Genomic DNA, 23,797 nt, shown 5'->3' on the forward strand with positions numbered 1-23,797 from the left:
CGCCTACTTCACAAACCCAGCGAATGCCCCAACATACCGAAACCGAGCCCCATCATCATCATCATAGCCGTCCTCACCATTCCATCATCCTGCGAGTCTCATTCAGAGACACAAGTTGCCAGCCACTGCCGCTACCACTGCCACTGCTGCTGTTCAGCCTGATGAAGAGCACAAACAGCAACTGTGCTACAGTTTCACAGAAGCATGCTTGAGCCAATGTCCCCTTGGGGCACAAGCTCATCCTCCATTCGCCTGCCCAGCTGCCTGTCTGCCTGCCTGCCTAGCTGCCTGCCAGCTAGCAGTCCAGCAGTTGAGCATTTGGACTCTGCACTTGGCTGTTTGCGACTCTTTCATTCATATTCATCCATTTAGTTTTGTGTTGTGTTTTTATTCTGTTGTTGCTGTTGCAGCTTAACGCTACACTTCGCGAAAGTTGTTGCCCTGTGCAACATTTAAAAGTTTGAAATTAAAACACGGCATTTTCAGTAAACATATAATTAACAGGGGTCTAGAGCTCGCATCTTGTTAGATGCTGGATCAACATTTTCTGTAGTTGTATTGCTTTAATTGGACTGTAATACATTGTTAAAAAAGATATGATTGCGATAGCAATTAATTTTATACTAATTATAGTATATGCACGTGTTGATATTGCCCGGCTTTGACCCGGCTTCGAGCTTTTCTTCGAATTTAATTTTGTACTGCTTAGAAAATACAAATATATTTAATTTTAAGAACGCACTTTAGATTTTCTAAAATCGTTGAAACATTCATTTATACATTTTTTATTCAGAGCTTTTGATAATTATTGGGTAAAAATATGAAATCTGTCCTCCATTTCCAATCACAAAATAAATAAATAAATAATTCAATAACAAGATTTCATACAACAGTTTCCGGTAAAATTGTCTGTTGTTGTTGTTTTTATTTATTTTGTTTTGTTTTAATATATTGCATGGGATTAATTAAGAAGGACATTACCTTAAAAACCGCTCAGTGTACGAATGCATACGACACTCACACACACGCGCGCGCATTGTAACAGTTTTTCCGCTTTTGCTCACCCACACACACATTAGCCGGGCTGGGGCCATTATTGAGGGTGTTGCTGAGGATGCTCGCCGTGTTGCCCAACAAACACAAATTCCAGCACAAAGCGAAAGATAACAGCTTTGACACACACACACACACACACACCCATACAGAGGCGGACACAACCACTCGCTCACACCCACACATAAGTGACAGGCACACACAGCTTCCTGACTGGCCAGAGCCGAGAGTAAGACAGAAAGTGAGAGAGAGAGTGAGAGCGCGCGCGTTCGTACTGCGTATTGCTCTCGCGTCAAAGGTACCGTTAAGGTATGTGCTTGAAGCTTTTCAGCTTCAGTCCCGGACGAGATTTAGCAACGTGCGCTTGGTTTCATCAGCAGCTCTCCAGCTGACGGCGAACTCGTGCAACGCGCAACGTGAAAAAAGCAGCGTTTATTTATGCGCGGACAACGGATTATACTTGAAATAAAATAAAACAAGCACGCTAAAATAAATAATTTTTTAATAATACCATAACAATATAGTGGAGCTGTGCAGTGCCGTTGTGTAATCGCGTTTAAATTTGTATAAAACTAAATAGAAAATATAAAAGAAAATCGCTATATATTTGTATCTATCTATAACGCAAAAGCATAAATTTGATTACAATGTTAAGCGCAGGCCGAATGTAAAAACTTGGGGGCCAGCGCTCACACGCGAAGCGCGTCAGAGCGTTGACGGCAGCGTCGACGTCAACGTCGGCGTTGACGCAGCGGCCCGCATTGTGTATAATAAAATTTGCGAAAAAAAACGGCGGAATGAATTGAGCCAGGCAGCGACGCTGACGCTGACGCCGAGGCTGATGCCAGTAAAGATGTGCGCGCACAATACAAAAATTACAAAGCATACTTTTGGGAGCGGCAAATGGTCAAAATCAACAGCAGCGGCAGCAGCAGCCAGCAGAAGCAGCAGCAGCAGTACCATCAGCCAGCAGCAGCAACAACAATGTCAACGCTACAACGGACGCTGAGCGTGCACAACTAAGCTACTTAGTGGTGGGAGTTAAGCATACAAACCGACTGAGAGAGAGAGAGAGACAGAGAGAGCGAGTTTGGGAGAGCGAAAGCACGAGTGCCTGCCCCGCAACGGAAGACCCATGTAAGTGGTGAGAGCAAGAGCACTGCTTGCGTATGTGAGAGTTAAAGCGATGCTGTCGTGTAATAATGTGTGAGAGCTAGACCGATGTTTGCGTGTGCCTGTGCGTGTATGTGAGTGTGTGTGTGCGTGGCAGCGTCGTTTTGCTGTTGCTGTTTCCAGTGCTCTCGTTTTGATTAAACTTGCGAATAGTAGGTCGGATCGGGTCGGTGGGGCGCGGCAAACAGTTCGCAATATGCTTAGCATTGGGCCTGCCACGAGCATAAGGTGTAAGCAACCAGCAGCAGGCAGCAGCCAGCAACCAGCAGCACAGCGATTCAATTTCCGCCAGCAGGCAAAGGCCAGCGCCAGAGAGCCAGCAATTAAACTCGCGCAAAGAAATTAACATAAAAGCTAAGCAGCAGCAGCAAACGCACAAAAGTCGGCAGCTAGTTTTTTTTTTCTATTTTTTTTGTTGTTGCTTAAAAGCTTAAGATCCCAGTGGGCGGTTATGTGTGCGTGTGTGTTTGTGCCAGTAGGACTCTAGCAGGCTTCTATGTGTGTGTGTTGAGCTGACAGTGCCCGCATTAAATGTAAAATAAAATTCTACATAAAATTGTATTGTAAAATTCTAGATGAAATAAGGGCAGCTGCTGATGAGCTGATCAAACTTGAAAACGCGTGTGTGTGTGTGTGAATTGGTTTCTGTGTGTGTGCGGCTGTCATAAAAATAGCCTAATAAATTGGCAAAAGAAATGCCGCGCATAGCCGCAGGTTGCTCGCGCGTATGTGTGTGTGTGTGCGTGTGTGTGTTTGTGTTGGTATGTTCATAATAAATCCATAAATCCTTTTTTACGGGCGCGGCAGCCAATTCGATTATTTGCCAAGAATCGACGGCCAACAAATTTGAATGTTAAGCTAAGCCGACAGTTGGCCAAGATTGGCCTTGCCCAACATAAGCTGACGTGGCCAGGAGGTTAGGCGGGTTAGCCAGGCAAATACACAGACACAAGCACACACGCACAAATACACACACAAAAGCAGGAAGCGACAGCGGCTACAAGAATTTGTTTTCATTTTGTTGTTCTTGTTATTTTGGCCAATTACTATTCTTGCTGTTGTTGTTGTTGTTGTTGTTGGCATTTGTTGGGCTCCGATTTATGGCGCTCTACATTTGGCTGTTTGTTTATTGGGCACTCCCCGCACGCCTCGAGCGACCCCCCCGCTTTGATTTATGCGCATGTTTGTGCCAGACTACAATTGAGATAAATATTCGGATTTGTGATTGATTTATTAACTGGCTCCTGTCTAATTGGCCGACGATTTGTTGCGACTTGCTCAAAAAACAAATTTGTGGGCTATTTCGGTTGCAAGTTCAATTTCATTCACAAAACACTTTGACAGGCATGTGGAAAGCTACAAGTTAAGCACTTGTCATATTTAAAAGCAGCTTTCTACATTTCTTGTGCTCGTTATTTAATTAACATTTTTAATTTAAGCACAACTTTGTGCTCATTCAATTATGGCGCTCGTTACATGTTATTAAAATGGCTTTTCCCTTTTTGCATACTTTTTGAATACTTTTTCTGTCATTTCATTTTTCCGAGCAGCTCTGACATTAGCTTTGGCTAATGCAAAAGTTCAGCTCTTGTTGGAAAAAATGTTGTGGATAAAAGTTAACACAATGTTGGGCATACTTTTAGCTGCAAATTTAAACAGAATTCAGCTAATGAAATTGTTGAAAAGGATATTAAATACTTTTGCTAATGATGTTAAATGAAGTTGGTATCAACAAAATTTAAATATCTGCAGCAGATTCTCAGTAGTTAAATTTTAAATAACTCTCATTCCCAACAGTTCGATAAATATGTGTTTTATTTGCTGAATAAAAGATTTATGTTTATATTGTTTCAATCATTTTTTCTTACACTGTGCTCTTCGCTGTCCCACAAATTTTATGGGAATGGAATATTCAATTTAATTATCAATATATTATAGAAATTATTATCAAACAACCTCTTCGATTGGGTTTTCTACAATGTTTAACTTGTGTTTTAATGTTCTTCAAATTCAAATATTATATTTTAATTATGTGCCTATTGCAATATTGGCAAAGCTTTAGATAAACCCAACATTAGGTCCCCCATAAATATGCTATATGAAAATACAAAAAATCTATTTAAAACTGCATTTAAGTATTTTGAAGACTTTTCTCAGCGAGTCTAAGAGCTTTTAGTATACGACTTAGTGTACGGGGTTTTAAAAGTTTAATTTGCCTTAATATTTAACTAGCTAGTTGAACAAAGTTCTAAGCCCGTTGGGCGCGGCTTGCATTATTAACTGAATGGATAAGGCAGCTTACAAGTAAAAGTGCTCTAGCCAAAAGTGACTGAATAAGAGATATTCTGTACGTATACAAAACTAGTTTGTCTATATATGCACCTGCTACACCTGCTGCACCTGCTACACACGCACACAAACACACATTGACACATACGCTGTTTTATGCAGTCTCACCATATGAAAAGTTAATTCTTGAATAATATCTGCCTCAACTGTCCGATCTTCTTAAAACTTTGGGGGCAAACAGATAATCAGGACTATCTATTTGCTTTAAGGTAAAACGTGTAGAGTAGAATCAGGAGGAGAAGTCTTCGAACCGAATACCCTGTAATGCTCTTGTAAACAGCACAGTAGACGCATAAGGGGCTTATGCGTGGCAGAGTTAGTAAGACAACATTTCTGAGTAACTTGTTAGATTTCGCCTGTTATTTATATAAAAATAAATAATATTACTAACACCAATCAAAAGACTATTGTGTAAAAAATGAGTTCTCAGTTGCTTAAGTTTTTGCCGAAATTTGTAGTTAAATTAATAATTTTGATTTCTTGCTCAAACTGTTTTCGCTACTTCGAAGCCGCTAACAATAGAATTCTGATTGAACAATAATAAAATTTTGAAACCAAACAGATTGAAGCCTTGCCAGCTTAGTTCTAATAAAGCGTAAAAAGCATTTCGATTTAATATCCATGTGCATTTTCAGTGGCTGGCTAAAAGCTTTCCAATTATCAGTTAATTTAATTGTATTTATTGTCAGCATACACACACACACACAAGCACACACACACGCACGCATATGGGCAGAAATCTATTTTGGTCTCGGCTTAAAATCCCATAATTCAATTATAAACTTATGTTATTTATTTTGTTGCATTATTTTCCCACTCATTTTTCATGCTCAGACGCTGAAAAGCCTTTTGACACATTTTGAACGTGATTTGTGCTGCGGAAAAACATAACGCACGGACAATGCTCCATCATTGAGACATTCAGACAATGCTGAAATGCTGTCAATGCGGCAGAGAATAATGGTCCACAACTTGCAATGGACTCAATACGAATCAATCATGGCGCATATCATGTCAGATAAATCAGTGAGCGAGGCAACAGAAAAGTCCGCCTCGTACCATGCGGCGTATGCGTAACTTATTAAAAAACTTTCCAAATCAAAACACAATGTATAGACTGTATATCAGTGTGTGTTTGGGTGTGTCTCTGACTGTGTGTGTGTGTGTGTGTGTGTGTGTTTGTATGGGTGTATATATAGCCAATGACAACATCAATAGTTTTGAAAACTGTCAGAGGAAGCCGCCTTGAACATTTCCGTGCCAAAGTGTCTAGGGCGCGGGGGGTAGAAGGTGGTTGGGCTCGTATCGAGGAGCTGTTTCGAGTCGCCAGCCAAGTTTTTGCCTACACTGACTGTTGCATGTTGGCCCTTTGTTGGCTCAACACCAACACCAACCACAACAACAACAACAACAACAACAACAACAACAACAACAACAACAACAACAACAACAACAACAACAACAGCAGCAGCAGCAAGGCAAATAAAGCTAAGCGTGGGCGTGGCATGTTTATCTGTGACTGTGCTGTGACTGCCAAGGAAACGCATTCAAGCAGTTTTTCATTTACATTTTCATTAAAACAAATCACACAGAAAATGTCATTTGCAAAAAGGACAAAGCAAAGCAGCCGCAGGCGTCTTCTCCTTCTCTCTTTCTGTGTATGTGTGTGTGTGTGTGTGTGTGTCTTTCTTGTGCGGCTGGTGTTGGGGCTTCTGCTCGTATCAAAGGCCTGCGACAGCTCATAATTCTCTGGTTTTTATTGTATTTTTTGTTGCCTCTGCAGGGCCAGTGCAAAAATGCGCACTAGGAAGGCGCCAGCGCCAGCGCGTGGGTGCAACAAGGATAAGCAGCAGCTACAGCAGCAGCAGCAGGACAAACGCCTGGCACAGCCTGCCATTTAGGAATCACAGCCAAACGCGAACACAAGCAAATACTATATTGAATATATATATATATATGTGCTACGCAAATACTCAGCAGCAGTTGAAATCAAATCAAATCAAAGCAAATCAAATATCACGCATACGCCATGGAGCCAGTTATGAGTTTGGCCTTGGCCGCCCATGGGCCACCCAGCATACTGGAGCCGTTGTTTAAAACCGTAACTACGAGCACAACCACAACAACAACAACAACGGCTGCGACAACAAGCAGCAGCAGCAGCAGCCCCACAATTAGCCCCACAACCAGCACCACATTGTTAACGGCCCTGTTGGAGAATCTGACGTCAACGGCAGCGAGCGGCCTATACGATCCGTATGGGAATCAAACGAATGGCACATTGGGCTTTGAGACAAAGGGGCCGAGGTACTCGCTGGCCTCGATGGTGGTTATGGGCTTCGTAGCGGCGATTCTGAGCGCGGTAACAGTTGCTGGCAATGTCATGGTCATGATCTCGTTCAAGATCGATAAACAGCTGCAGACGATCAGCAATTATTTCCTCTTCTCGCTGGCAATTGCGGATTTTGCAATCGGTGCCATTTCGATGCCACTGTTTGCGGTCACCACCATACTGGGCTATTGGCCGCTGGGGCCGCATGTTTGCGACACCTGGCTGGCCCTCGACTATTTGGCCTCGAATGCCTCGGTGCTGAATTTGCTGATCATCAGCTTCGATCGTTATTTTAGTGTCACACGGCCGCTCACCTATCGCGCCAAGCGCACGACCAACAAGGCGGCCGTCATGATTGGCGCCGCCTGGGGCATCAGTTTGCTCCTCTGGCCGCCCTGGATCTACAGCTGGCCCTACATCGAGGGCAAGCGCACTGTGCCCAAGGACGAGTGCTATATACAGTTCATTGAGACGAATCAGTATATTACCTTTGGCACAGCGCTTGCGGCATTCTATTTTCCGGTGACCATCATGTGTTTTCTCTACTTTCGCATTTGGCGCGAGACGAAGAAACGCCAAAAAGATTTGCCAAATTTACAGGCGGGCAAAAAGGATTCCAGCAAGCGTTCCAATAGCAGGTGAGTCTTTTGTCCGTACTCTCAATATTTGTTGTTATCCACAATTATAATGTGTAAAACTCTATGCTTTTGTGGAAAGGTATATAGTACTATATACTTGATCAGGACTAAGATGTGGGTCGATCAATTCAAGTCCGTCTATATACATATACATATTCTCCTAAGCCAAACTAAGAATAGTTGGATATTTTTGCCGATATCCTTGCCCAATAACATTATTATCGCATTGCGGTTTATAAGCATTACTCGTTAACAAGATATAAGTTCTTGGTAGTATACACAGTAGTATACACAGAACTACATAGTTTCCTTTTCTCAAGCTAGGCGAGATAAATGTCTATCTTTAGATGAAGCAAGACTTATTTCTATCTCCCACTCGCCACATTTGCCTAACTGCTAGGTGAGACTCTTTCTTACATGTATGTCTCAAAACGTTTAACTATTTCTTACATTTATATTTCTATTTCAATCCTAATTCTAATCAGTATATCAAAAGTTTGCAAACGTACTACTTCCATTTAGGGAAGAGGACGGCAAGCGATTGATGGTGAATTTTATGAACAATAGGTCTCAATATTCACTTTATATTTTATTTGAAATTTTCTTTCTGACAATTTGATTTTGCTGTTTTCATTTCGCTATATACCGTATATTAGTTGCCTTAAATAATCAACATAATAATGAAGCAAAGAAATTGTATTTATTGCAAATGTCGTAAATATTCAATAGCATAGTTTTCGGCGCCTTTCGAAGTAAACAAACAAGCCAATATTAAACCGAATTTCCACTGAATTTTAGCGATGAAAACACCGTAGTGAATCACACAGCTGGCGGCTTGCTGGCCTTTGCCCAGCTGGGCGGCAATGATCATGACACCTGGCGACGACCGCGCTCCGAGAGCTCGGCGGATGCGGAAAGCGTGTACATGACCAACATGGTCATCGATTCGGGCTATCATGGGATGCATTCGCGCAAGTCAAGCGTAAGTTGAGCAAGCAGATGCATGCATTTTCCGGTCGTTTTACATATGTACTTATTGGTTTTTCTTTTGTTTTGTGCACATGCAGATCAAGAGCACCAATACAATCAAAAAGCCATATTCATGCTTTGGCAGCATCAAGGAGTGGTGCATCGCGTGGTGGCATTCGGGCCGCGAGGACTCCGACGATTTTGCCTACGAGCAGGAGGAGCCATCTGATTTAGGGTATGCAACACCAGTAACAATTGAAACTCCTTTACAAAGCTCCGTCTCCAGGTAGTACAAAAAAAGCAGCTCTCTTTTTAATCGTCTTATTCGAGTAAGCAAACACTGCACCCAGCCACACACACACACACACATCTACATACACACACATATATATATATATATACATAGCATACTTACACACACTCGCCTGCTTGCTATGTGTTGTGTGTGTGTGTGTGTGTGTGTATGTGTGTCAGTTTGTGTGTGCGTACGTGTGCCTTGCATGTGTGTGTGTGTGTCTCGCATCTCAAATGCACTCAGAGCACTTCATTCCAAACAAACAAAAAATCAACTCGATTCGTTTTTCAATGCCTGTCCCCAAGGGAAAAACAAAAAGAAAATAATTTCCATCACACAACGGTTTCATTCTGCACATGCACAGCCATCAATAGACGCACAGTGCACTCGAAAAGTATTCGCATCGTTCCACAGTTACACAGCTGAATGCACAGCCATGGGAAAACTCAATAGAGAATTGGAAACCTTTTCCGTTTCGTATGCTTAATTTGTGGCAGCTTTGCAAGCTTCAGTTTTTGTGATTTTAATTGGAGTTTGATTTGTCTTTGATTTGTTTTCAATCTGTTAAGACCCTATTTGCCAAACGTTATAAATAAATTAGTTGCCACTCAATGGCGATTCATAGTTGATTTATCTTTGTATATAATTGTGATGTGGGTATAATTTGATTTCCAGAAACTTATTTATTTACTCTTTAGATAAGTTCTAACATTTTTCTTGAATATAAAAATATGTTGGCGTTTTTGTGAGTTTAAACATGAGTTGCAAGGCATTTATTGAGTTGAGTTCCTTTAAAGAGAGAAGTTTTATCTTGTTTCTTCAACGTTTTAATTGTTTTCTTAGAATTAGCACATATAGCTTAACCAAAGCATTTTACATTTTGACAATTATAGTTTTAATACAAAACAATATACTATATATCTATCTGTAAAGATATTCTGTACATATTAAACTGTTTGTCCTGACTGACTGACTGCTTGATTTATTGGTGGAAAGTCATTTAAGACATGATTCATACTTTCTGTTTGGTAAGATTTTTGAGAGAATTTACTTGCCACGGGCAAGGCCAGGGTATCCCTGCTGGTAATATTAAATATATTTATTTCATTTTGAACTGTTATAAAAAATGCTTTATTTACAATAGTTCTGTAATTTAATAATTAACTGATTTTATTTCATTAAGAAATTTTTATTTATATATATTAACAATAGTTCTGTAATTTAGTTAAGAACTACATTTTGGCTTGCTTTAGTTCAATTTTGCCTTTTATGTAAGAAAATAACCTGAAAATTGATCACATTTCAGTTTCAAAGAGCAGCCAACGAAAAGCAATTTCAGTTTCCAAGTCTCTCGGCTGCTTTTCCATTTCTGTGCGTTAATCACCTGTGTGACGTGTTGTGTGTTTGTATGTGTGTGTATGTCTAGTTGTGGGTGTGTTTGGCCGATGGACGGGACAGTTTGCACCCGCGGCTCCATTTTGGTTGTTGTTTTTGTTGTTGTCGTAGCTTGTCAGCTGTAAGGCCTGTCAATGTCGAGCACCAGATGCCTCCACTGTGTGGAGGAGCTTTATTAAAGAGCGACATACCTTTGTGTCCATTTTGTCGTTCACAGATGCACCTCGATGAACGTCATGCGCGACAACTTTTCGATGGGCGGCAGCGTGAGCGGGGTGCGGCCACCGAGCATAATGCTGGCGGATGTGTCGCCGACGCCGTTGCGTCCGCCACTCAATTCCATTTCGCAGATGCAAATGCAGGAAATGAATGCGACCGGCAATGGCAACAACGGCAACGTCAACATCAATATCAGCATAAACAGCGCCAACGGCAATGGCGGTGGCGTCGGCGTCGGCGTAGGCGGCGGTGTTGCCGCTGGTATTGTCAGCAACAATAACAACATGAACGGCGGTGCCAACAGCAACTCGAATGTGAACACGCTGCGTGACTCGCGCACGCTGCCCGTGAGCAATCGCATCGGTTCGCGCTCGGTCAGCCAGGACTCGGTCTATACAATACTCATAAGGCTGCCGCCAGATGGCGCCAGCGGAGCGAATGGCAGCAGCGGCACAGCGGCCGGCGGCAGCACGGTGGGCAACTCGAGCGCGCATGGCGATTGTGCGCCCTCCATCAAGATGATACACGAGGATGTGTCGGCGCCAAATGCGACTATGGGCGTGGTTACTGTGCCGCCGCCCACGCGACGTCCGCTGCCGTCGAGAGACTCGGAGTTCAGTTTGCCGCTGGGCAGGCGCATGTCGCATGCACCACAGGATATGCGTCTGCTCAATGCGAAGGTTATACCCAAGCAGCTGGGCAAGGCGGGCGGCCCGAATGCGCTGCTCAATGCGCGCAATGCGGCCAAGAAGAAGAAAAAGTCACAGGAGAAGCGACAGGAATCGAAGGCGGCCAAAACCCTCTCGGCCATATTGCTGAGCTTCATCATCACGTGGACACCGTACAACATACTGGTGCTGATCAAGCCACTGACCACCTGCTCGGACTGCATACCCACCGAGCTGTGGGACTTCTTCTATGCCCTGTGTTACATTAACTCCACGATAAATCCCATGTGCTACGCCCTGTGCAATGCCTCCTTCCGTCGCACCTACATACGCATCCTCACCTGCAAGTGGCAATCGCGCAATCGCGAGGGTATGGTCAGGGGTGTTTACAACTAGAGATCCGGCAGCCGTTCCCAAAACCCAAACAAACACATTCAATTCATAATAGTTGCAATAAATGTTGTGCGCAAAATTAAAACCAAAAATGAATGAAAAATTGTTAGCAAAAGCAAAAAAACCAAAACTAGGCTTAGGTAACACTTTGACAAGCAGTACTGATTTTTGATGTCTAGCCCCCAATATATAAATATATAAATATATATATGTGTAATAACAATATCTGTGGGTTGCCCAATAAGTTTCGCATATGCCAAAGATAATACTCGCAAATCAATTTCCATTTGGACTCCATATTGGGAATCTAAATTGAACGTCAATCATTTAGAAAACTTTTCAGATATTTAAAAGCCAGATATTTGAGTGCCAGAGCATGTAAACGACATCATTCGAAGAGTTATATGCATAAAATATTATTATTATATTCTCATTAAAATAATTCCATAATAACCACAAGTAAATCTTGTGAAAATGGCGATTCAACCAGAGGCCTGTGCAAATTTTGTACCTTAAATTCTAAAGCTTATAGAGGTCAGCAAATATAATAAAATAGTCTCATGGTGATTGAACCACTTTCAAATAGCTAAAATAGGAACACAAAAAATCGCAAATTGTATCCTGCGAATATTAAACTCATTAAGAAAAAATCGAGCACTTACAGACAAATGAAATTAAATTAACTAAAGAATTCTCTTTGAGCATATAGTTTATGATGAAGGTCTTCCATTTGTAATAATCTTCCGAACCGAAAGAAAAATACAGAGCCGATTCCCGATTACATATTTCAGACATTGCAGAATAAAATCAAAATAAATTTTGGGAATTGTGCCCCTGGGCTGGAAAAAAAGAAAGAATATAACTATGGAAACTATCTAAAATCTTGTCCCAACCTTCCCCAGCAAATGCGGCATTTGGGCAACTTATTGAGCAGCCCTCGTAGCTTCTAGTTAAAGCAACCACATCACAAAGGAAACCCATTTTGTTAGGCGTTTACTTTTAGGTAGGCAAATGCTCCATGCAACAAGAATTTAATACAAATATAAAGGATTACGATTTGGAATACATTATATGAATAAATATATATACATAACATTATGTTAAATATAAAGAGAATATACCTATGGTTAAGCTTAAGTTGTTGGCGTATCCAAAAACCGAATTGAAAAGCTTTAAAACAGTTCAAACAACCGCGAGCAACGAATCGCAGGTGGCAATTTTCCAGGTGGCGATGACAGCCTGGATAATGCGTATGTCTACATTTTGTTAGCCTGGTATGTGATTATGCTGTTCGTTGTGTTTTTTTTATTTAAGTTTTGATAGTTTAGATCATCTTTTGTAAACCAAAGTTATATTTATAAGTACCAGAGGAGCGAGAAGTAGTAAAGGGAGAAGCTAACAAACATCAACTATGCGTAAACCAAGCAAGTTTGTAGTATTAAATTAAAAAACAAAAGCAAAAAAGTGACACAAGTATATGTATCTAATAAGAACGTAACCCACCATAGTTCAACTACTAAGAACAAAACTTTTGTAACTGTTGATTAAAACTTTGTAAAAAACAAAACACAAGTGAACGATATAAAACGTAAAGAACTTAAGATACAATTGCAAGTTTATCGAACAAATGACAAAAGCAATAGCAATTCAGGCACGCGTCACACCCAAGCGAGGGCAGTCGATGGCCAAGAGAGAGAAAGAGAAAGAGAGAGAGAGGTAGGGAGAAACTATCGCAAATCTGAAATATCTCTATAAACTTGAGTATTTGACTTTGGCGAAAGTTTTGCTTGGCAGCTAATAGAGAACCAACAAAGAGACCTGCGAAACAGACAACGTTACATAGATCATGTTAGAGCCATAGTTAGAAACATATAACAAAAAGGTTGTGCCGTTTAGGAAAGCATCAAAGCATATATCGTAAAACGAGCTTGTCAATCAAATGGCTGAGGGGTTTTCTTATGGGTTTCAGTGAGATTTAGCAGAGAGTACACCATCGACTGCCCCATTTGGGTTCCTCACGAAGAACTTAATTTAACAAGAACCTGTTCCGAATGCACCAACAATATAAGAATCTGCATACATATAAGCACACTCACACACATACATATATAAAAATATATATGTATTATTGAAGCATATGAGAAATAAAATACATAAAATAGCTTAAGCGAAAGACAAGCACAAAGTAAATATATACGTTACATAATGTGAGAAGCGCAATGAACAAAAGCAAAACCAAATCCTTTTTATCAATTTGTAGTTAACTAAAACAAGATACAACAAACTGGATAACCCCAACGGTGAGGTATCCGCAGCTGAAATCAAAGCAACATTTGTAGTCTCAATGGCACCACTCAAGTATATACATATACACAAATTATACTATATGTATGCATAAGATATATATATATATGTTAAAGTAAATAAACTTAAAGGCAAACCAACCAAATGAAATACCAAATAACAACAAATCCAAAAGACATGATTTACAACCACGCACACATCCAAATGAAGCATGCAGAAACGATACATATAACTACCCAAACAAGCCCCTAATAATTATATCGAATCACAAATTGTCGGAATCTGTGGAATGGTTCCAAAAACAAAAAAACCAAAAAAAAATAAAAAGTATTATGCAACCAGCGTATTTATATGAAATGAGATTTAATTGCATACAATCTAATTGTTTGGAAACATACTACGATATATGAAATAACAAATAATTAAATTTAAAAAAAAATACATATATGAATTAAAGCTAACAATAAAAAAAAAAGTGAACAAAAATAACTTGAAAACTGTATTCTTATATTAAATTTCTGTTACAACAAAATTTTGTGAGTAAAGTCCCGGTCTTAAAAATGGATTCTATCTTTTGGTGTTTGGCTGGTGCGAATGCTTTTAAAAGTAAGTACTACAAATAGGGGTCAAAATATGTTAATATAATATAGAAGCATTGTCAGAGCGTGAGAGAATCACAGGTATGTCATTGTATACCCTGAACTCATTGAAAATGCACAAAAATAGTATTGAGTATTTCTGCAAATGTATTTAACAGGCAGAAGGAAGTATCTCCGACGTCATAATGAATATATATTCTTGATCAGCATTAATAGCCGAATCGATATAGCCAAGTCCGTCTGCCTGCCCGTCTGTCCGTAGTTGGGAACTCTCGACTAGAGTCTCGACATTGTTATTAACACGCTTTATCCATAAAGATTATATTTTCTTTTATATACAATAAATATGTGAAGAGTAAAATGGAAATAAATTCCATAGATCAAATTTGAAGCATATAAAATTGCATATAAATTTATTTATTATAATTTGTATCTTAGTAAAATACAAAGAACTTAAGGAGAATTTATCTAAATAGTCAAATACCAAAAAAATAAGAATGTATAAATAAACAAAAGATAATATTTCAAGTAGATTAACTTAACTTAACTATAAAACAGCCTGCTTTGTTTTTGATAGAATACTTCAAAGTTTGAAGTTGAAACATAAAAGTACCAATTGTTTGCCATTCGATTTTTATCACAATTCAAATTAAAATGACAAGAACATTAATCCTTATAAGAAAAATTCGGTTTTCAGAAACATAAACACTGAGTAAAATGTGCGCTGATTTTTAGATTAATTATATATATAAGTTTTTAGTTAGCAAAAAATTCAAATGCTGCCCAAAGATTTTCGGTTAATAACATTTGCTCATATACGAGCTCGAGTGAATGCATTCACGCAAATATTTTTAAAGGAGCCCCTGATTCTAGTGGCGTTTCTTGGTAAAGCTGATTAGTGTGAATGATACTTAATGCTAAAAATTAAGTGTGAATGGGGCTTAATGCTGTGTAGACTCTTGTTGTTGCTGCTCTGCGGCTTCCAACGCATCTTCCACCGTATCATCCGACTGTTCGCCGTGGCCACGCATAAGCAGCTTCTCTGTGTTCTTCTGTATGCCCTCCAGTTTCTGCTGCATGAGCTCCTGGCGTCGCTGCTCGGCGCGCTGCTGCTTCTCCTCCAGCTCCTCCAATGTGAGTGGCTCCGTTTCGGCAGCCTGCTGCATCAGCTGCTGCAGTCGCTTGGGCGGCTGACGCAGCGTATCATTCAATGGAACGGCTGTTGTATTATTCTCGTCATCGAGCGGTATGGTAAACGCCTCCGAGGCCGCTATTTTAATGGGTTTTACTGATTATGAAGGGACAGTTAATTGAGGGGCCGTGACTACTTACGATATTCCTGCTTGGGCAAGGCGTCCATTTTGTTGGACTTTGCTTTTGCTGAGTCGGTCGTTGGGGCTGGCCCTGGTTTAGTCTCGTCTATGGCTGTCGTGGACTTGGAATTGGAGCAGCCCATGCTCGGCAGCTCATCAGGCGCAAGGCATTACGCTAAAACTTCCGTTACGGGCTGAGGGCTTTGGTTTCTCTGACTTTTAAGCGGAATCAGTTGAGCTCGTTGATGCTGATGCTAATGCTAATGCGATTTCCTGCTCTGCAGTGTGGCTACATCCGCTGTGATTCGTTCTACGCTGTGGCTATTCAATTTCCGCTTCGAGACAAGCTGCCAGCTCAGTCATTAGAATGAGCCTGAGACAGCGTTTAATGGCTCATTAATATTGATTTTGTTTGTGTGTTTGTGTGTGTGTTGCAGGACGACACACACCAAAAATGCGGCCGTTTGACAGCGCGTCGCAATGAGAACTGAACCTGGAATTGCAATGCAAATGTTTTGCGCTGGTCATTAATAATAATCGTTAGGGCGCAGCGAGGACAACTGTCCGCTCACACGATCAATACTCATATGCGAGCGGTATACTTATTTATTCCCATTTTGCACGTTGCCTACAAGAGAATACACTACAAGAAAAATACATATTTTATTTCTTAGACCAACAACAACGAAAAATGGTAAAATATTTATTGGCGATTACTTTTTTTTTTAATTTCAACTCGGATGAAATGCAAGACTACATTACTTATTACATTTCGATCTAGTTGTCGTGTTCAATATATATGAATGAAAATTGTCTGGGATATTTTCATATTTATTCACAAGAAAATAATGTTACTAATATAAAAATGTGACTTCTATTCAGAATATTTTATTTCCAAAACATTTCAATCCTCACAAAATTCCGAATTAGATTTAAATCTTATTGAATGCAGATTATTAAAATGATATATGATTGTCTCTATAAATATGTACTGATCATTTTTCATATTTCCTTAAATGAAGAATGCTATATTTTTGTAAATTTTATTTCTCAATTTTCTAAAGTGGCGATTACAATTTCTTAGCGTGTAGTTGCGTGGATGTGGTTAATAAAGGCAGCCAAAACAAACACAGACAGACAGTGAGAGGCACACCCACAGTCGCCTGCAAATGGACACTGGACACTGACCAATGTCAATCAACTCCAGCGCGTGGCAATAATCAACTCTAATTGCGGTTTCATTTGCACACACATAAACAAAACACACACACGCAAACACACTCGCGGGCACACATGCAACTCCGCCCGCAAAAGTTTAGTGACCCACTCAACTTTGACCAGAGGCATAAAGGGGTTTACTTTTTGATTTTTACAGTTGCCCATTGTCAATGCTGTCGCATGGCCATAAAAGTCATAGCACACTAACGGCTTCCGGCTTGAAAGCTGGCCAAGAAGCCCGCCGAGCATCCGTTCGCCCCGCGGCTGCTACGGAAGCTACGGCGCGTGCCAAGCACCGCCCAGGGCGTTCACATGCTCACTTTGTATGTGCCACACGTTGCGCCTTTGTGGTCAAGTGGCCGCTCTTGGCATGCAAATGGCTTGGAACGGAAGCGACGCCGTCGCAGCCAATTGCCAACTGCTCCTCCAAGGCACACAAATGTAAACGTTTAAGGGGAGGCCCCCAAGAACAACAACAGGTGCGCTGAAGAGGCCCGGGCCCCCACCCGAACCCCCTTTTAAGATAGCTACTGAGTAATGGGCGACGTTTAATTAGGTTAAGTGTCAATAAGATTATGTCGTCTATCAATCAATTGCACAAACACACACACGCGCACACACACAGAACCACACACATCAATCAAGCAGCTAAATACCAAAAGGCATTCTTATTTAATTTTTTTTTTCCATAGTGCTCGCTAGTAATGTAATACACATGTGTATCTATGTCAAGATATAGTCAATATATTTAGTTACTTGGGTGGGCGTACACTTTGAGTGCGCATCTCAACAGAATTGTAACTGCAAACACACTGACAACAGCTCATATACCCTGTAATTATGTGGCAAAAAAAAAAAAAACTAATATAAAACTATGTAAAAGTATTCACTGCCTCTTGCTAATGAAAAGGAATTCCCTTTATTGATAATGGTAACATAAATAATTCAATAATATGGATAGGATAGAAGAAAAACTACTTGGATTCTTGGTACAGACAACGTATTGATGTATATTGGGAAGAGATACAAAAGTTTATATTTGGTTAGTCAATTTCTTTTCCTTAATCAAAAAGCCAAAATATTTTGTTTGAATTACATATGTTTTCGATTTATTTAAAAATACAATTTAGAAACATTTTCTCAGTTTGTTGTTTTGCAAAAAAAGTGGTTTATGTGTATAATATAATAAAAACAATATAAACTATTAACAAAGCAACTTTTCATCTGCGGCTTAGGAACATTATCATCATCATCGGCATAATCATTTCCTCATCTCATTAACTTCATCTCAGCGATTCAATCTCATAGAACTTGTAAATTTTATAACTTATGCAATTATCTGCCTCCGACAGCTTGAGGCAGTTCCCGGGTAAGCTGCGAGCAGCCAGCCCGAGTTTTATATAGGTATAAAAATAGTCTATATAAATTTGATATATACGTATATAGTTATATGACTGGGTGTATATGTATGATCAGCTTTTGACCAACATTATTATAAGAGACGCGTGTATACTATGGTTAGACTTGTGTGCATATGTGAGTGTGTGAGTGAGTGTGCGTGTGTTTGGGCTTGTGTAGATGTGTGTGTATTTTGTCTTGGATTGCATGATTAGATATGGATTTATAATATTTTCAATTTGTTGTCATAAAAGCAATCTCCATTTATGCCGCTTCAGCGCATTGAAGAACGGTTAATCATATTCCTGTTTGATGGATAAAGTTTTCTCGGCACTTTTCTCAGACTTCGGATTGGCGCTGGTGACAGTTGCAGCCGCTGGCGTGGACTTGCCTTTAATGTAGCTGGCCACTGTAGAGCTCAGCGGTATGGTAACATACTGGTTGCCATCTGGAAATAGATTGATAATAATAATAATAATAATAGTCTTAGTAATAACAACAACAATAACATTACTTATATTTACATCATTTTTACTTATCCTAATTTACAAAGTGGTTTTATAGCTAGAGAAACATGTATATTGGGTAAGTTTATTCTTGACCCATAAAGTACATCCCCCTTTTATTGAGATTTTTCAAATTTGATATCTATCAAAACGTTTTAAATATAAAAATTGCCTAGCTAAATTGCTCGCAGTTCAAATGGAAACATACTTTGTTTTGCCATGATAAATAGCTACTTATATACTTAACTCTACCGTCTTCAAAAATGTTGGTTATAAGTTTATCATATATGTTTATCCTTATCCATACATATCCTACCCACCTTCTTCGGCATGCACCTGCAATTGACCCGATTGTATTAGCTGGCGCAACATGTCCGGCGGTATATTGGCAAATGAAGTGGCCGGATAAACATATTTGCTATCAGGTGCTGCTGTTGCTGCCGATGCTGCTGCTGCTGCTGCTGTTGTTGCTGCCGTGGACGTCGAGGGTCCAGTCTCAGTCTGATAGCTCAAAGCTGCTGGCATTGGTTTGCTGCAAGCGGCCGACCCTGCTGCTGCTGCTGTCTCTGCCTTGAGCTCCTGAGGCGCTGACTTGGCTGCGTCGGCATCCATCGGCATTGGCATTTCCACATCCGAAGAATCATCCGATTCGTTGCCCGACGATGTTGGCGAACGCTCATCCTGCAAGACAAGAAGAGGCAAGAGATTAGAGAGATGCAGCCAAACAGTCTGGTCTGATCTTAAGCCAAAGATGAGCTGCCTGGCTGGCTGGCCTGGTCTGGCCCGGCCTGGTCTTGCCGGGACTGTTCTATATGCCAGCCAAGTAAGAGACTGTGTGTGGTGTGTGTGTGTGTCTGGCACAAAAAAGCAATATGCTTGCACCAAATATGGCGCGAAATTGCGTATAAGTGCTGGCCGCGTTGCACGCCGGCACGCATTTCAATGAGCCAAGAGCGCAACTCGTTGCCTTAAATGTGCACACGCGTTAAAGAATTTAGAATATTGATTTCTGGCTCTGTAACCGAACGTGCAGGGGACAACTCATCATCATCCACGTTCGACATCGTTGCAGTATCGCATCATTTTAATTTTGATTAGTGTCTCAGGTAAAAATAATTGTGAACTGTAACAATGCGTTCGCCATTTTGTGGCATTGCGCATACGCAGCGTGCGCCGCCTGCAACTGCGACTGCGTCATGCCATCAACTTCCAATGAAATTGTAGCAGCGACGCGTATGGTTAAATTGCATTGTTGCCACTGCACCACACTGACCAAAATGGGCGTCGTCGTCGTCTGCCTCGTCTGTTGCAGCTGTTGTTGTTGTTGCTGTTGCTGTTGTTATTGCTGACGTCTGCCGGCCGGCCAGTGGTTTGAGCGACTGCCTTTTGAGTGACAGCATCGAGACATTTTAATTAGCAAGCAGCACAGGCAACAACAACAGCGCTGACAAAGTGTCTCTAAGTCGTGCAACTCGACTTTTGGCAGCAGCAACTGAGCAACTGTGCAACTGTTGCAACTGTTGTCACGCTCGCGGTTTTCAGTTGCAACCAAAAACAAAGGAAGATTCGCACTTGACGCGTTGCAGGTGCCACAAAGCCGAAGACCTCTGCATGCATTGCTGATCGTCTTAAGAGTTAAAAAGCGAATGAGCTTTGTGCAAATGTCTTGTAATTTTAGACACTGGGCTTAAGGAATTCGAAACTTTGCTTAAAATATTATATTTATTCAAGCTATTATTTTTGTCTTGAAATATGAACACTGATATTGATTTTTAATCCAGCAAACACTTTCTTTTCCTGCTCAAAGTCATAAATGAAAATCATACTGATTAAAAATGAATGCATAATTTTACTTAATAATTGTAATTCTTAATATTTATTATATTTTTTAATCTAATAATTTTGAATGACATTTAGTATTTTTTGCATTCAAAACGGTAGCAATATCGTATCGCAATAAATTCGTTATTGTGTAATAAAAATTCAGTTCAGACGAATAACAATAAATAAAATAGAAAATTAAACATAATATGTATTCTGTGTGTTATCTAGCATTTGCAAATTGCCTCAAAATATTTATGAGCACATAAAAAAATAAATTAACAAAAAAAATTCATTCGCCCCCGGGTGGACTCGAACCACCAACCTTTCGGTTAACAGCCGAACGCGCTAACCGATTGCGCCACGGAGGCGGTTGAAAATCTAGCGGCAAATTACACAGTTTATGCTTGGAGCACAACGCTAGGAGAAAAGCACAACTTTTATATATATGCATCTATTTATAAACTCACGATAAGCGAATGATTAGCTAAAAAATAGAGAAAAACGGAAGAATATTTATGGCGAAATTCATTTGTTATCATGTCATGTCAGACAACTTGGGGCTGGAAGAACATAAATTTGATCAAATAACAAATAGATTTTAATTTATTTCAGACTATTAAGAACTATGAAGTGTTAACGAATTATAATTTGATTAATACTTTTAACTATTGTTAACAGGCAGCATATTGTATTGTTAACAGACAGCATATTGTATTGCCAACCTCAGATTGTATATAAGTTCTAGTCTGCCCGTAAATTACACCTTTGAAAAATTTTCAAGGAATTTTGCGAATTCACAAAAAATTTAAAAGTGCTACTATTATATTTTTTGTAACTATATAATTTCGTATTTCATTTGTAGATAGAATGTGATTATCATTTGTTGTCGATATCTATTCGCAACACTTTAATATACTTGATATAACAATCTGGTGTGGGTAGGATCCATAAAGATAGATCCTTGCGCAGTAAGGACTTCTGTATAAATCTTACTTGTTGCTACTTCGACTGTGTATAAGGCAGCTACTTTTGTCTTTTCATCATTTAGTTTATCTTTTTAATATTAACCACTAATTAGCATTACATAAAAACAAAGATTTTTTCGGAGCAGCAGCTAAATCGACGAACGAAATAATAGTGAATTAATTTAAAGAAAATCACTGCAAGGACTTTGTGTCCTTCTTTGTATTCATTCGAATATATAGTGCGACAGCTAATTTTGTTGAGATACTTATTTTCCAATGTGACATACCAACTACCAAGGGCAACCCTTTGACGAACAAATCAATTTACAAAACTCAGTCCAAATACAGATGCATGCCAGGAGGAGAAGGACACGCTTCTGTCCAGTGCCAAGTGCAAGACCAGACCAGATCCAAATCGAATAGTTATCGATACGAGCGGAGCTCGCCAAATTGATAGTCGTGTGTCGTGCGCAAATGCCGAGCGTGTCTCATTAAATGACAATTAGAGTTGAGCTTGGAACTTGAAGCCGGACAGCGCAACGAGCCCAGCCCAGCCCCAGTCCCGGCCAGGCCCAGAGAGGCGAGTGGCAAGTAGCTGGCAGCAGCAGCGTGGAATGCGCGGCCAGTGGCATGCAATTTATATAAAAATAATGCAGCATTGTATTGTGTTTTGTTTGCTTTTGTTTTTATTTTTATTTTATTGTATTTTTATATAGTTTTTCTTTTTGTTGTTGTTGTTGTTGTTTTGGATTTCTCGGGCCGCTGGCCTCGACTGGAGCCTGCAACAAACGCAATTATATAGAAATTTGTCTTGCTGTGATATGTGCGGCATGTTGCAGTTGCAGTTGCAGCAGTTGTGTGGCCATCGGCAGCGCCAAAAATAGTCAATTTGGGAAAGGCTAATAATAAATGCGATCCGTCGTCTGTCAGTCACAGAGGCGAGTCAGTTCGTCAAACCAGCAAATGAGTACTCGGATCGAGTGTATATATACATATATATATATATATATACTATATATATATGAATGAATGAATGCTGCAACCAAATTGGCCAACTGACATTCACAGCCAAGGTGGCATTTTGTTGTTTTTGGAGCCAAAGTGAATGCGATTCAATTCAATTCGCTGGTGTCGTGTGACCTACACCAAGCCAATGATTGACGGATGGCACATTTGCGGATTGATTAGTTGTTTTTACCAAAATGGCCACTTCGATATGCCACACGATGGCGACGGCGACGGTGATGGCGATGGCGACAACAGTTGCAGCCTGCCGCATGTGTTGTTCCATGTTTGCCAGCTGCCTGTTGACAGTCAGCACCCGCTTAACTTCAACTTCAGCTCCAAACTTCAATTTCAGTTTGCTGTTGCTGCTGTTGCTGTTGTTGCTGCTGCTGCCCCCTTCAGCATTTTGGGCAATAAACATTTGCATTTGCATGTTGCTGTTGTTGTCGTTGTTATTGTTGCTGCTGCTGTTGCCGCTACCGTTGATGGCGTGTGCATCTACCGACACTGATAGGAGCCGCCGCAAAACAAAGGAATAGCCAAATGTGTGTGCGCCCAGTTGCGGGCTCCATTGATGCTGGCGCTTTCAATGAAAACATAAAAATAAAAATGCAAATTAAGCCCCACAACGAAAGCACTTAAATCTAACGCACAATTCCACGAGTGCAAAACCACGGCAGCCTACCACCACAGTGAAGCAAAAACAATCGGAACGAATCAAGGATTGAAAAGGCGACTCTGTGCATTAGAAGAGGGGAATCACACAGTACTAGTCACTTTTCATGCTGTATTATGAAGCGATCTTTGCTCTTATAATTTAAAAAATAATGCCAATGACAAAGATTCTGTAAAGATCCCGAGATCCCCTTGGGTTTTACTTTATTTATGACAAAAATTGGTTGTATTAAACCAAAACATTCATCGTTCATCCGGTTGGTTTTAATATCCCTCTTAAAGACCGCGCATATTTAACAAGGGATTTTTAATTAGTAGAATTTGTTGAACTACTGAATGCTTTTTACATTTGATATTTGAGAATTTGAAGGACCACTGTGTGTGTGGGTAGGCGGAATCACAACCCAAACCAATCCAAACCCAACTGAAACGAGCCAAGTGAAGCCGCGCGAAGAGTTCAACAGGAAACGTTAAGCAAATGTTATGGCCAGGCCAGGCCAAGCCGC

The 23,797-nt window shown here is 40.3% G+C and overlaps 3 protein-coding genes and 1 non-coding gene across 6 annotated transcripts in view; 1 reads left to right on the forward strand and 3 right to left on the reverse strand.

Moving 5' to 3' along the window:
• Positions 1–1,402: 1,402 nt before the first annotated feature.
• mAChR-A (muscarinic Acetylcholine Receptor, A-type) lies at positions 1,403–14,274 on the forward strand. 3 transcript variants are annotated; one of them, XM_015173971.3, is made up of 5 exons: positions 1,403–2,190; positions 6,359–7,545; positions 8,344–8,527; positions 8,613–8,800; positions 10,422–14,274. In XM_015173971.3, the coding sequence occupies exons 2-5, from the start codon at positions 6,605–6,607 to the stop codon at positions 11,485–11,487; spliced, it is 2,379 nt and encodes a 792-aa protein (XP_015029457.1). In that variant the 5' UTR covers positions 1,403–2,190; positions 6,359–6,604; the 3' UTR covers positions 11,488–14,274. The 3 variants fall into 3 exon arrangements, with proteins under 3 accessions (XP_015029457.1, XP_032292966.1, XP_070066166.1); XM_032437075.2 differs by having other exon boundaries at positions 8,613–8,749; XM_070210065.1 differs by lacking the exon at positions 1,403–2,190 and adding an exon at positions 2,729–2,987.
• A 619-nt stretch (positions 14,275–14,893) lies between these two features.
• LOC6624997 (uncharacterized) lies at positions 14,894–16,173 on the reverse strand. The gene is made up of 3 exons (XM_070210367.1): positions 16,150–16,173; positions 15,720–16,073; positions 14,894–15,657 (listed from the first exon to the last, which is right to left on the reverse strand). Exons 2-3 carry the CDS (start codon positions 15,841–15,843, stop codon positions 15,329–15,331), a joined length of 453 nt encoding a protein of 150 aa, XP_070066468.1. The 5' UTR covers positions 15,844–16,073; positions 16,150–16,173; the 3' UTR covers positions 14,894–15,328.
• A 1,396-nt stretch (positions 16,174–17,569) lies between these two features.
• The window catches only part of bs (serum response factor blistered), a 33,979-nt gene continuing 27,751 nt past the window's right edge, over positions 17,570–23,797 (reverse strand). The window contains exons 3-4 of the mRNA XM_002049417.4: positions 19,143–19,503; positions 17,570–18,764 (exon numbers count right to left, since the gene is read on the reverse strand). Coding sequence (XP_002049453.1) covers positions 18,610–18,764; positions 19,143–19,503 — 516 coding nt within the window. The 3' untranslated portion in view covers positions 17,570–18,609. The remainder of the gene's footprint in view (positions 18,765–19,142; positions 19,504–23,797) is intronic.
• TRNAN-GUU (transfer RNA asparagine (anticodon GUU)) lies at positions 20,941–21,014 on the reverse strand. Its single transcript has one exon. It is a non-coding gene; the product is annotated as a tRNA-Asn (tRNA).

The sequence above is a fragment of the Drosophila virilis genome, chromosome 5 (genome assembly GCF_030788295.1).
Source record: "Drosophila virilis strain 15010-1051.87 chromosome 5, Dvir_AGI_RSII-ME, whole genome shotgun sequence".
NCBI lineage: Eukaryota > Metazoa > Arthropoda > Insecta > Diptera > Drosophilidae > Drosophila > Drosophila virilis.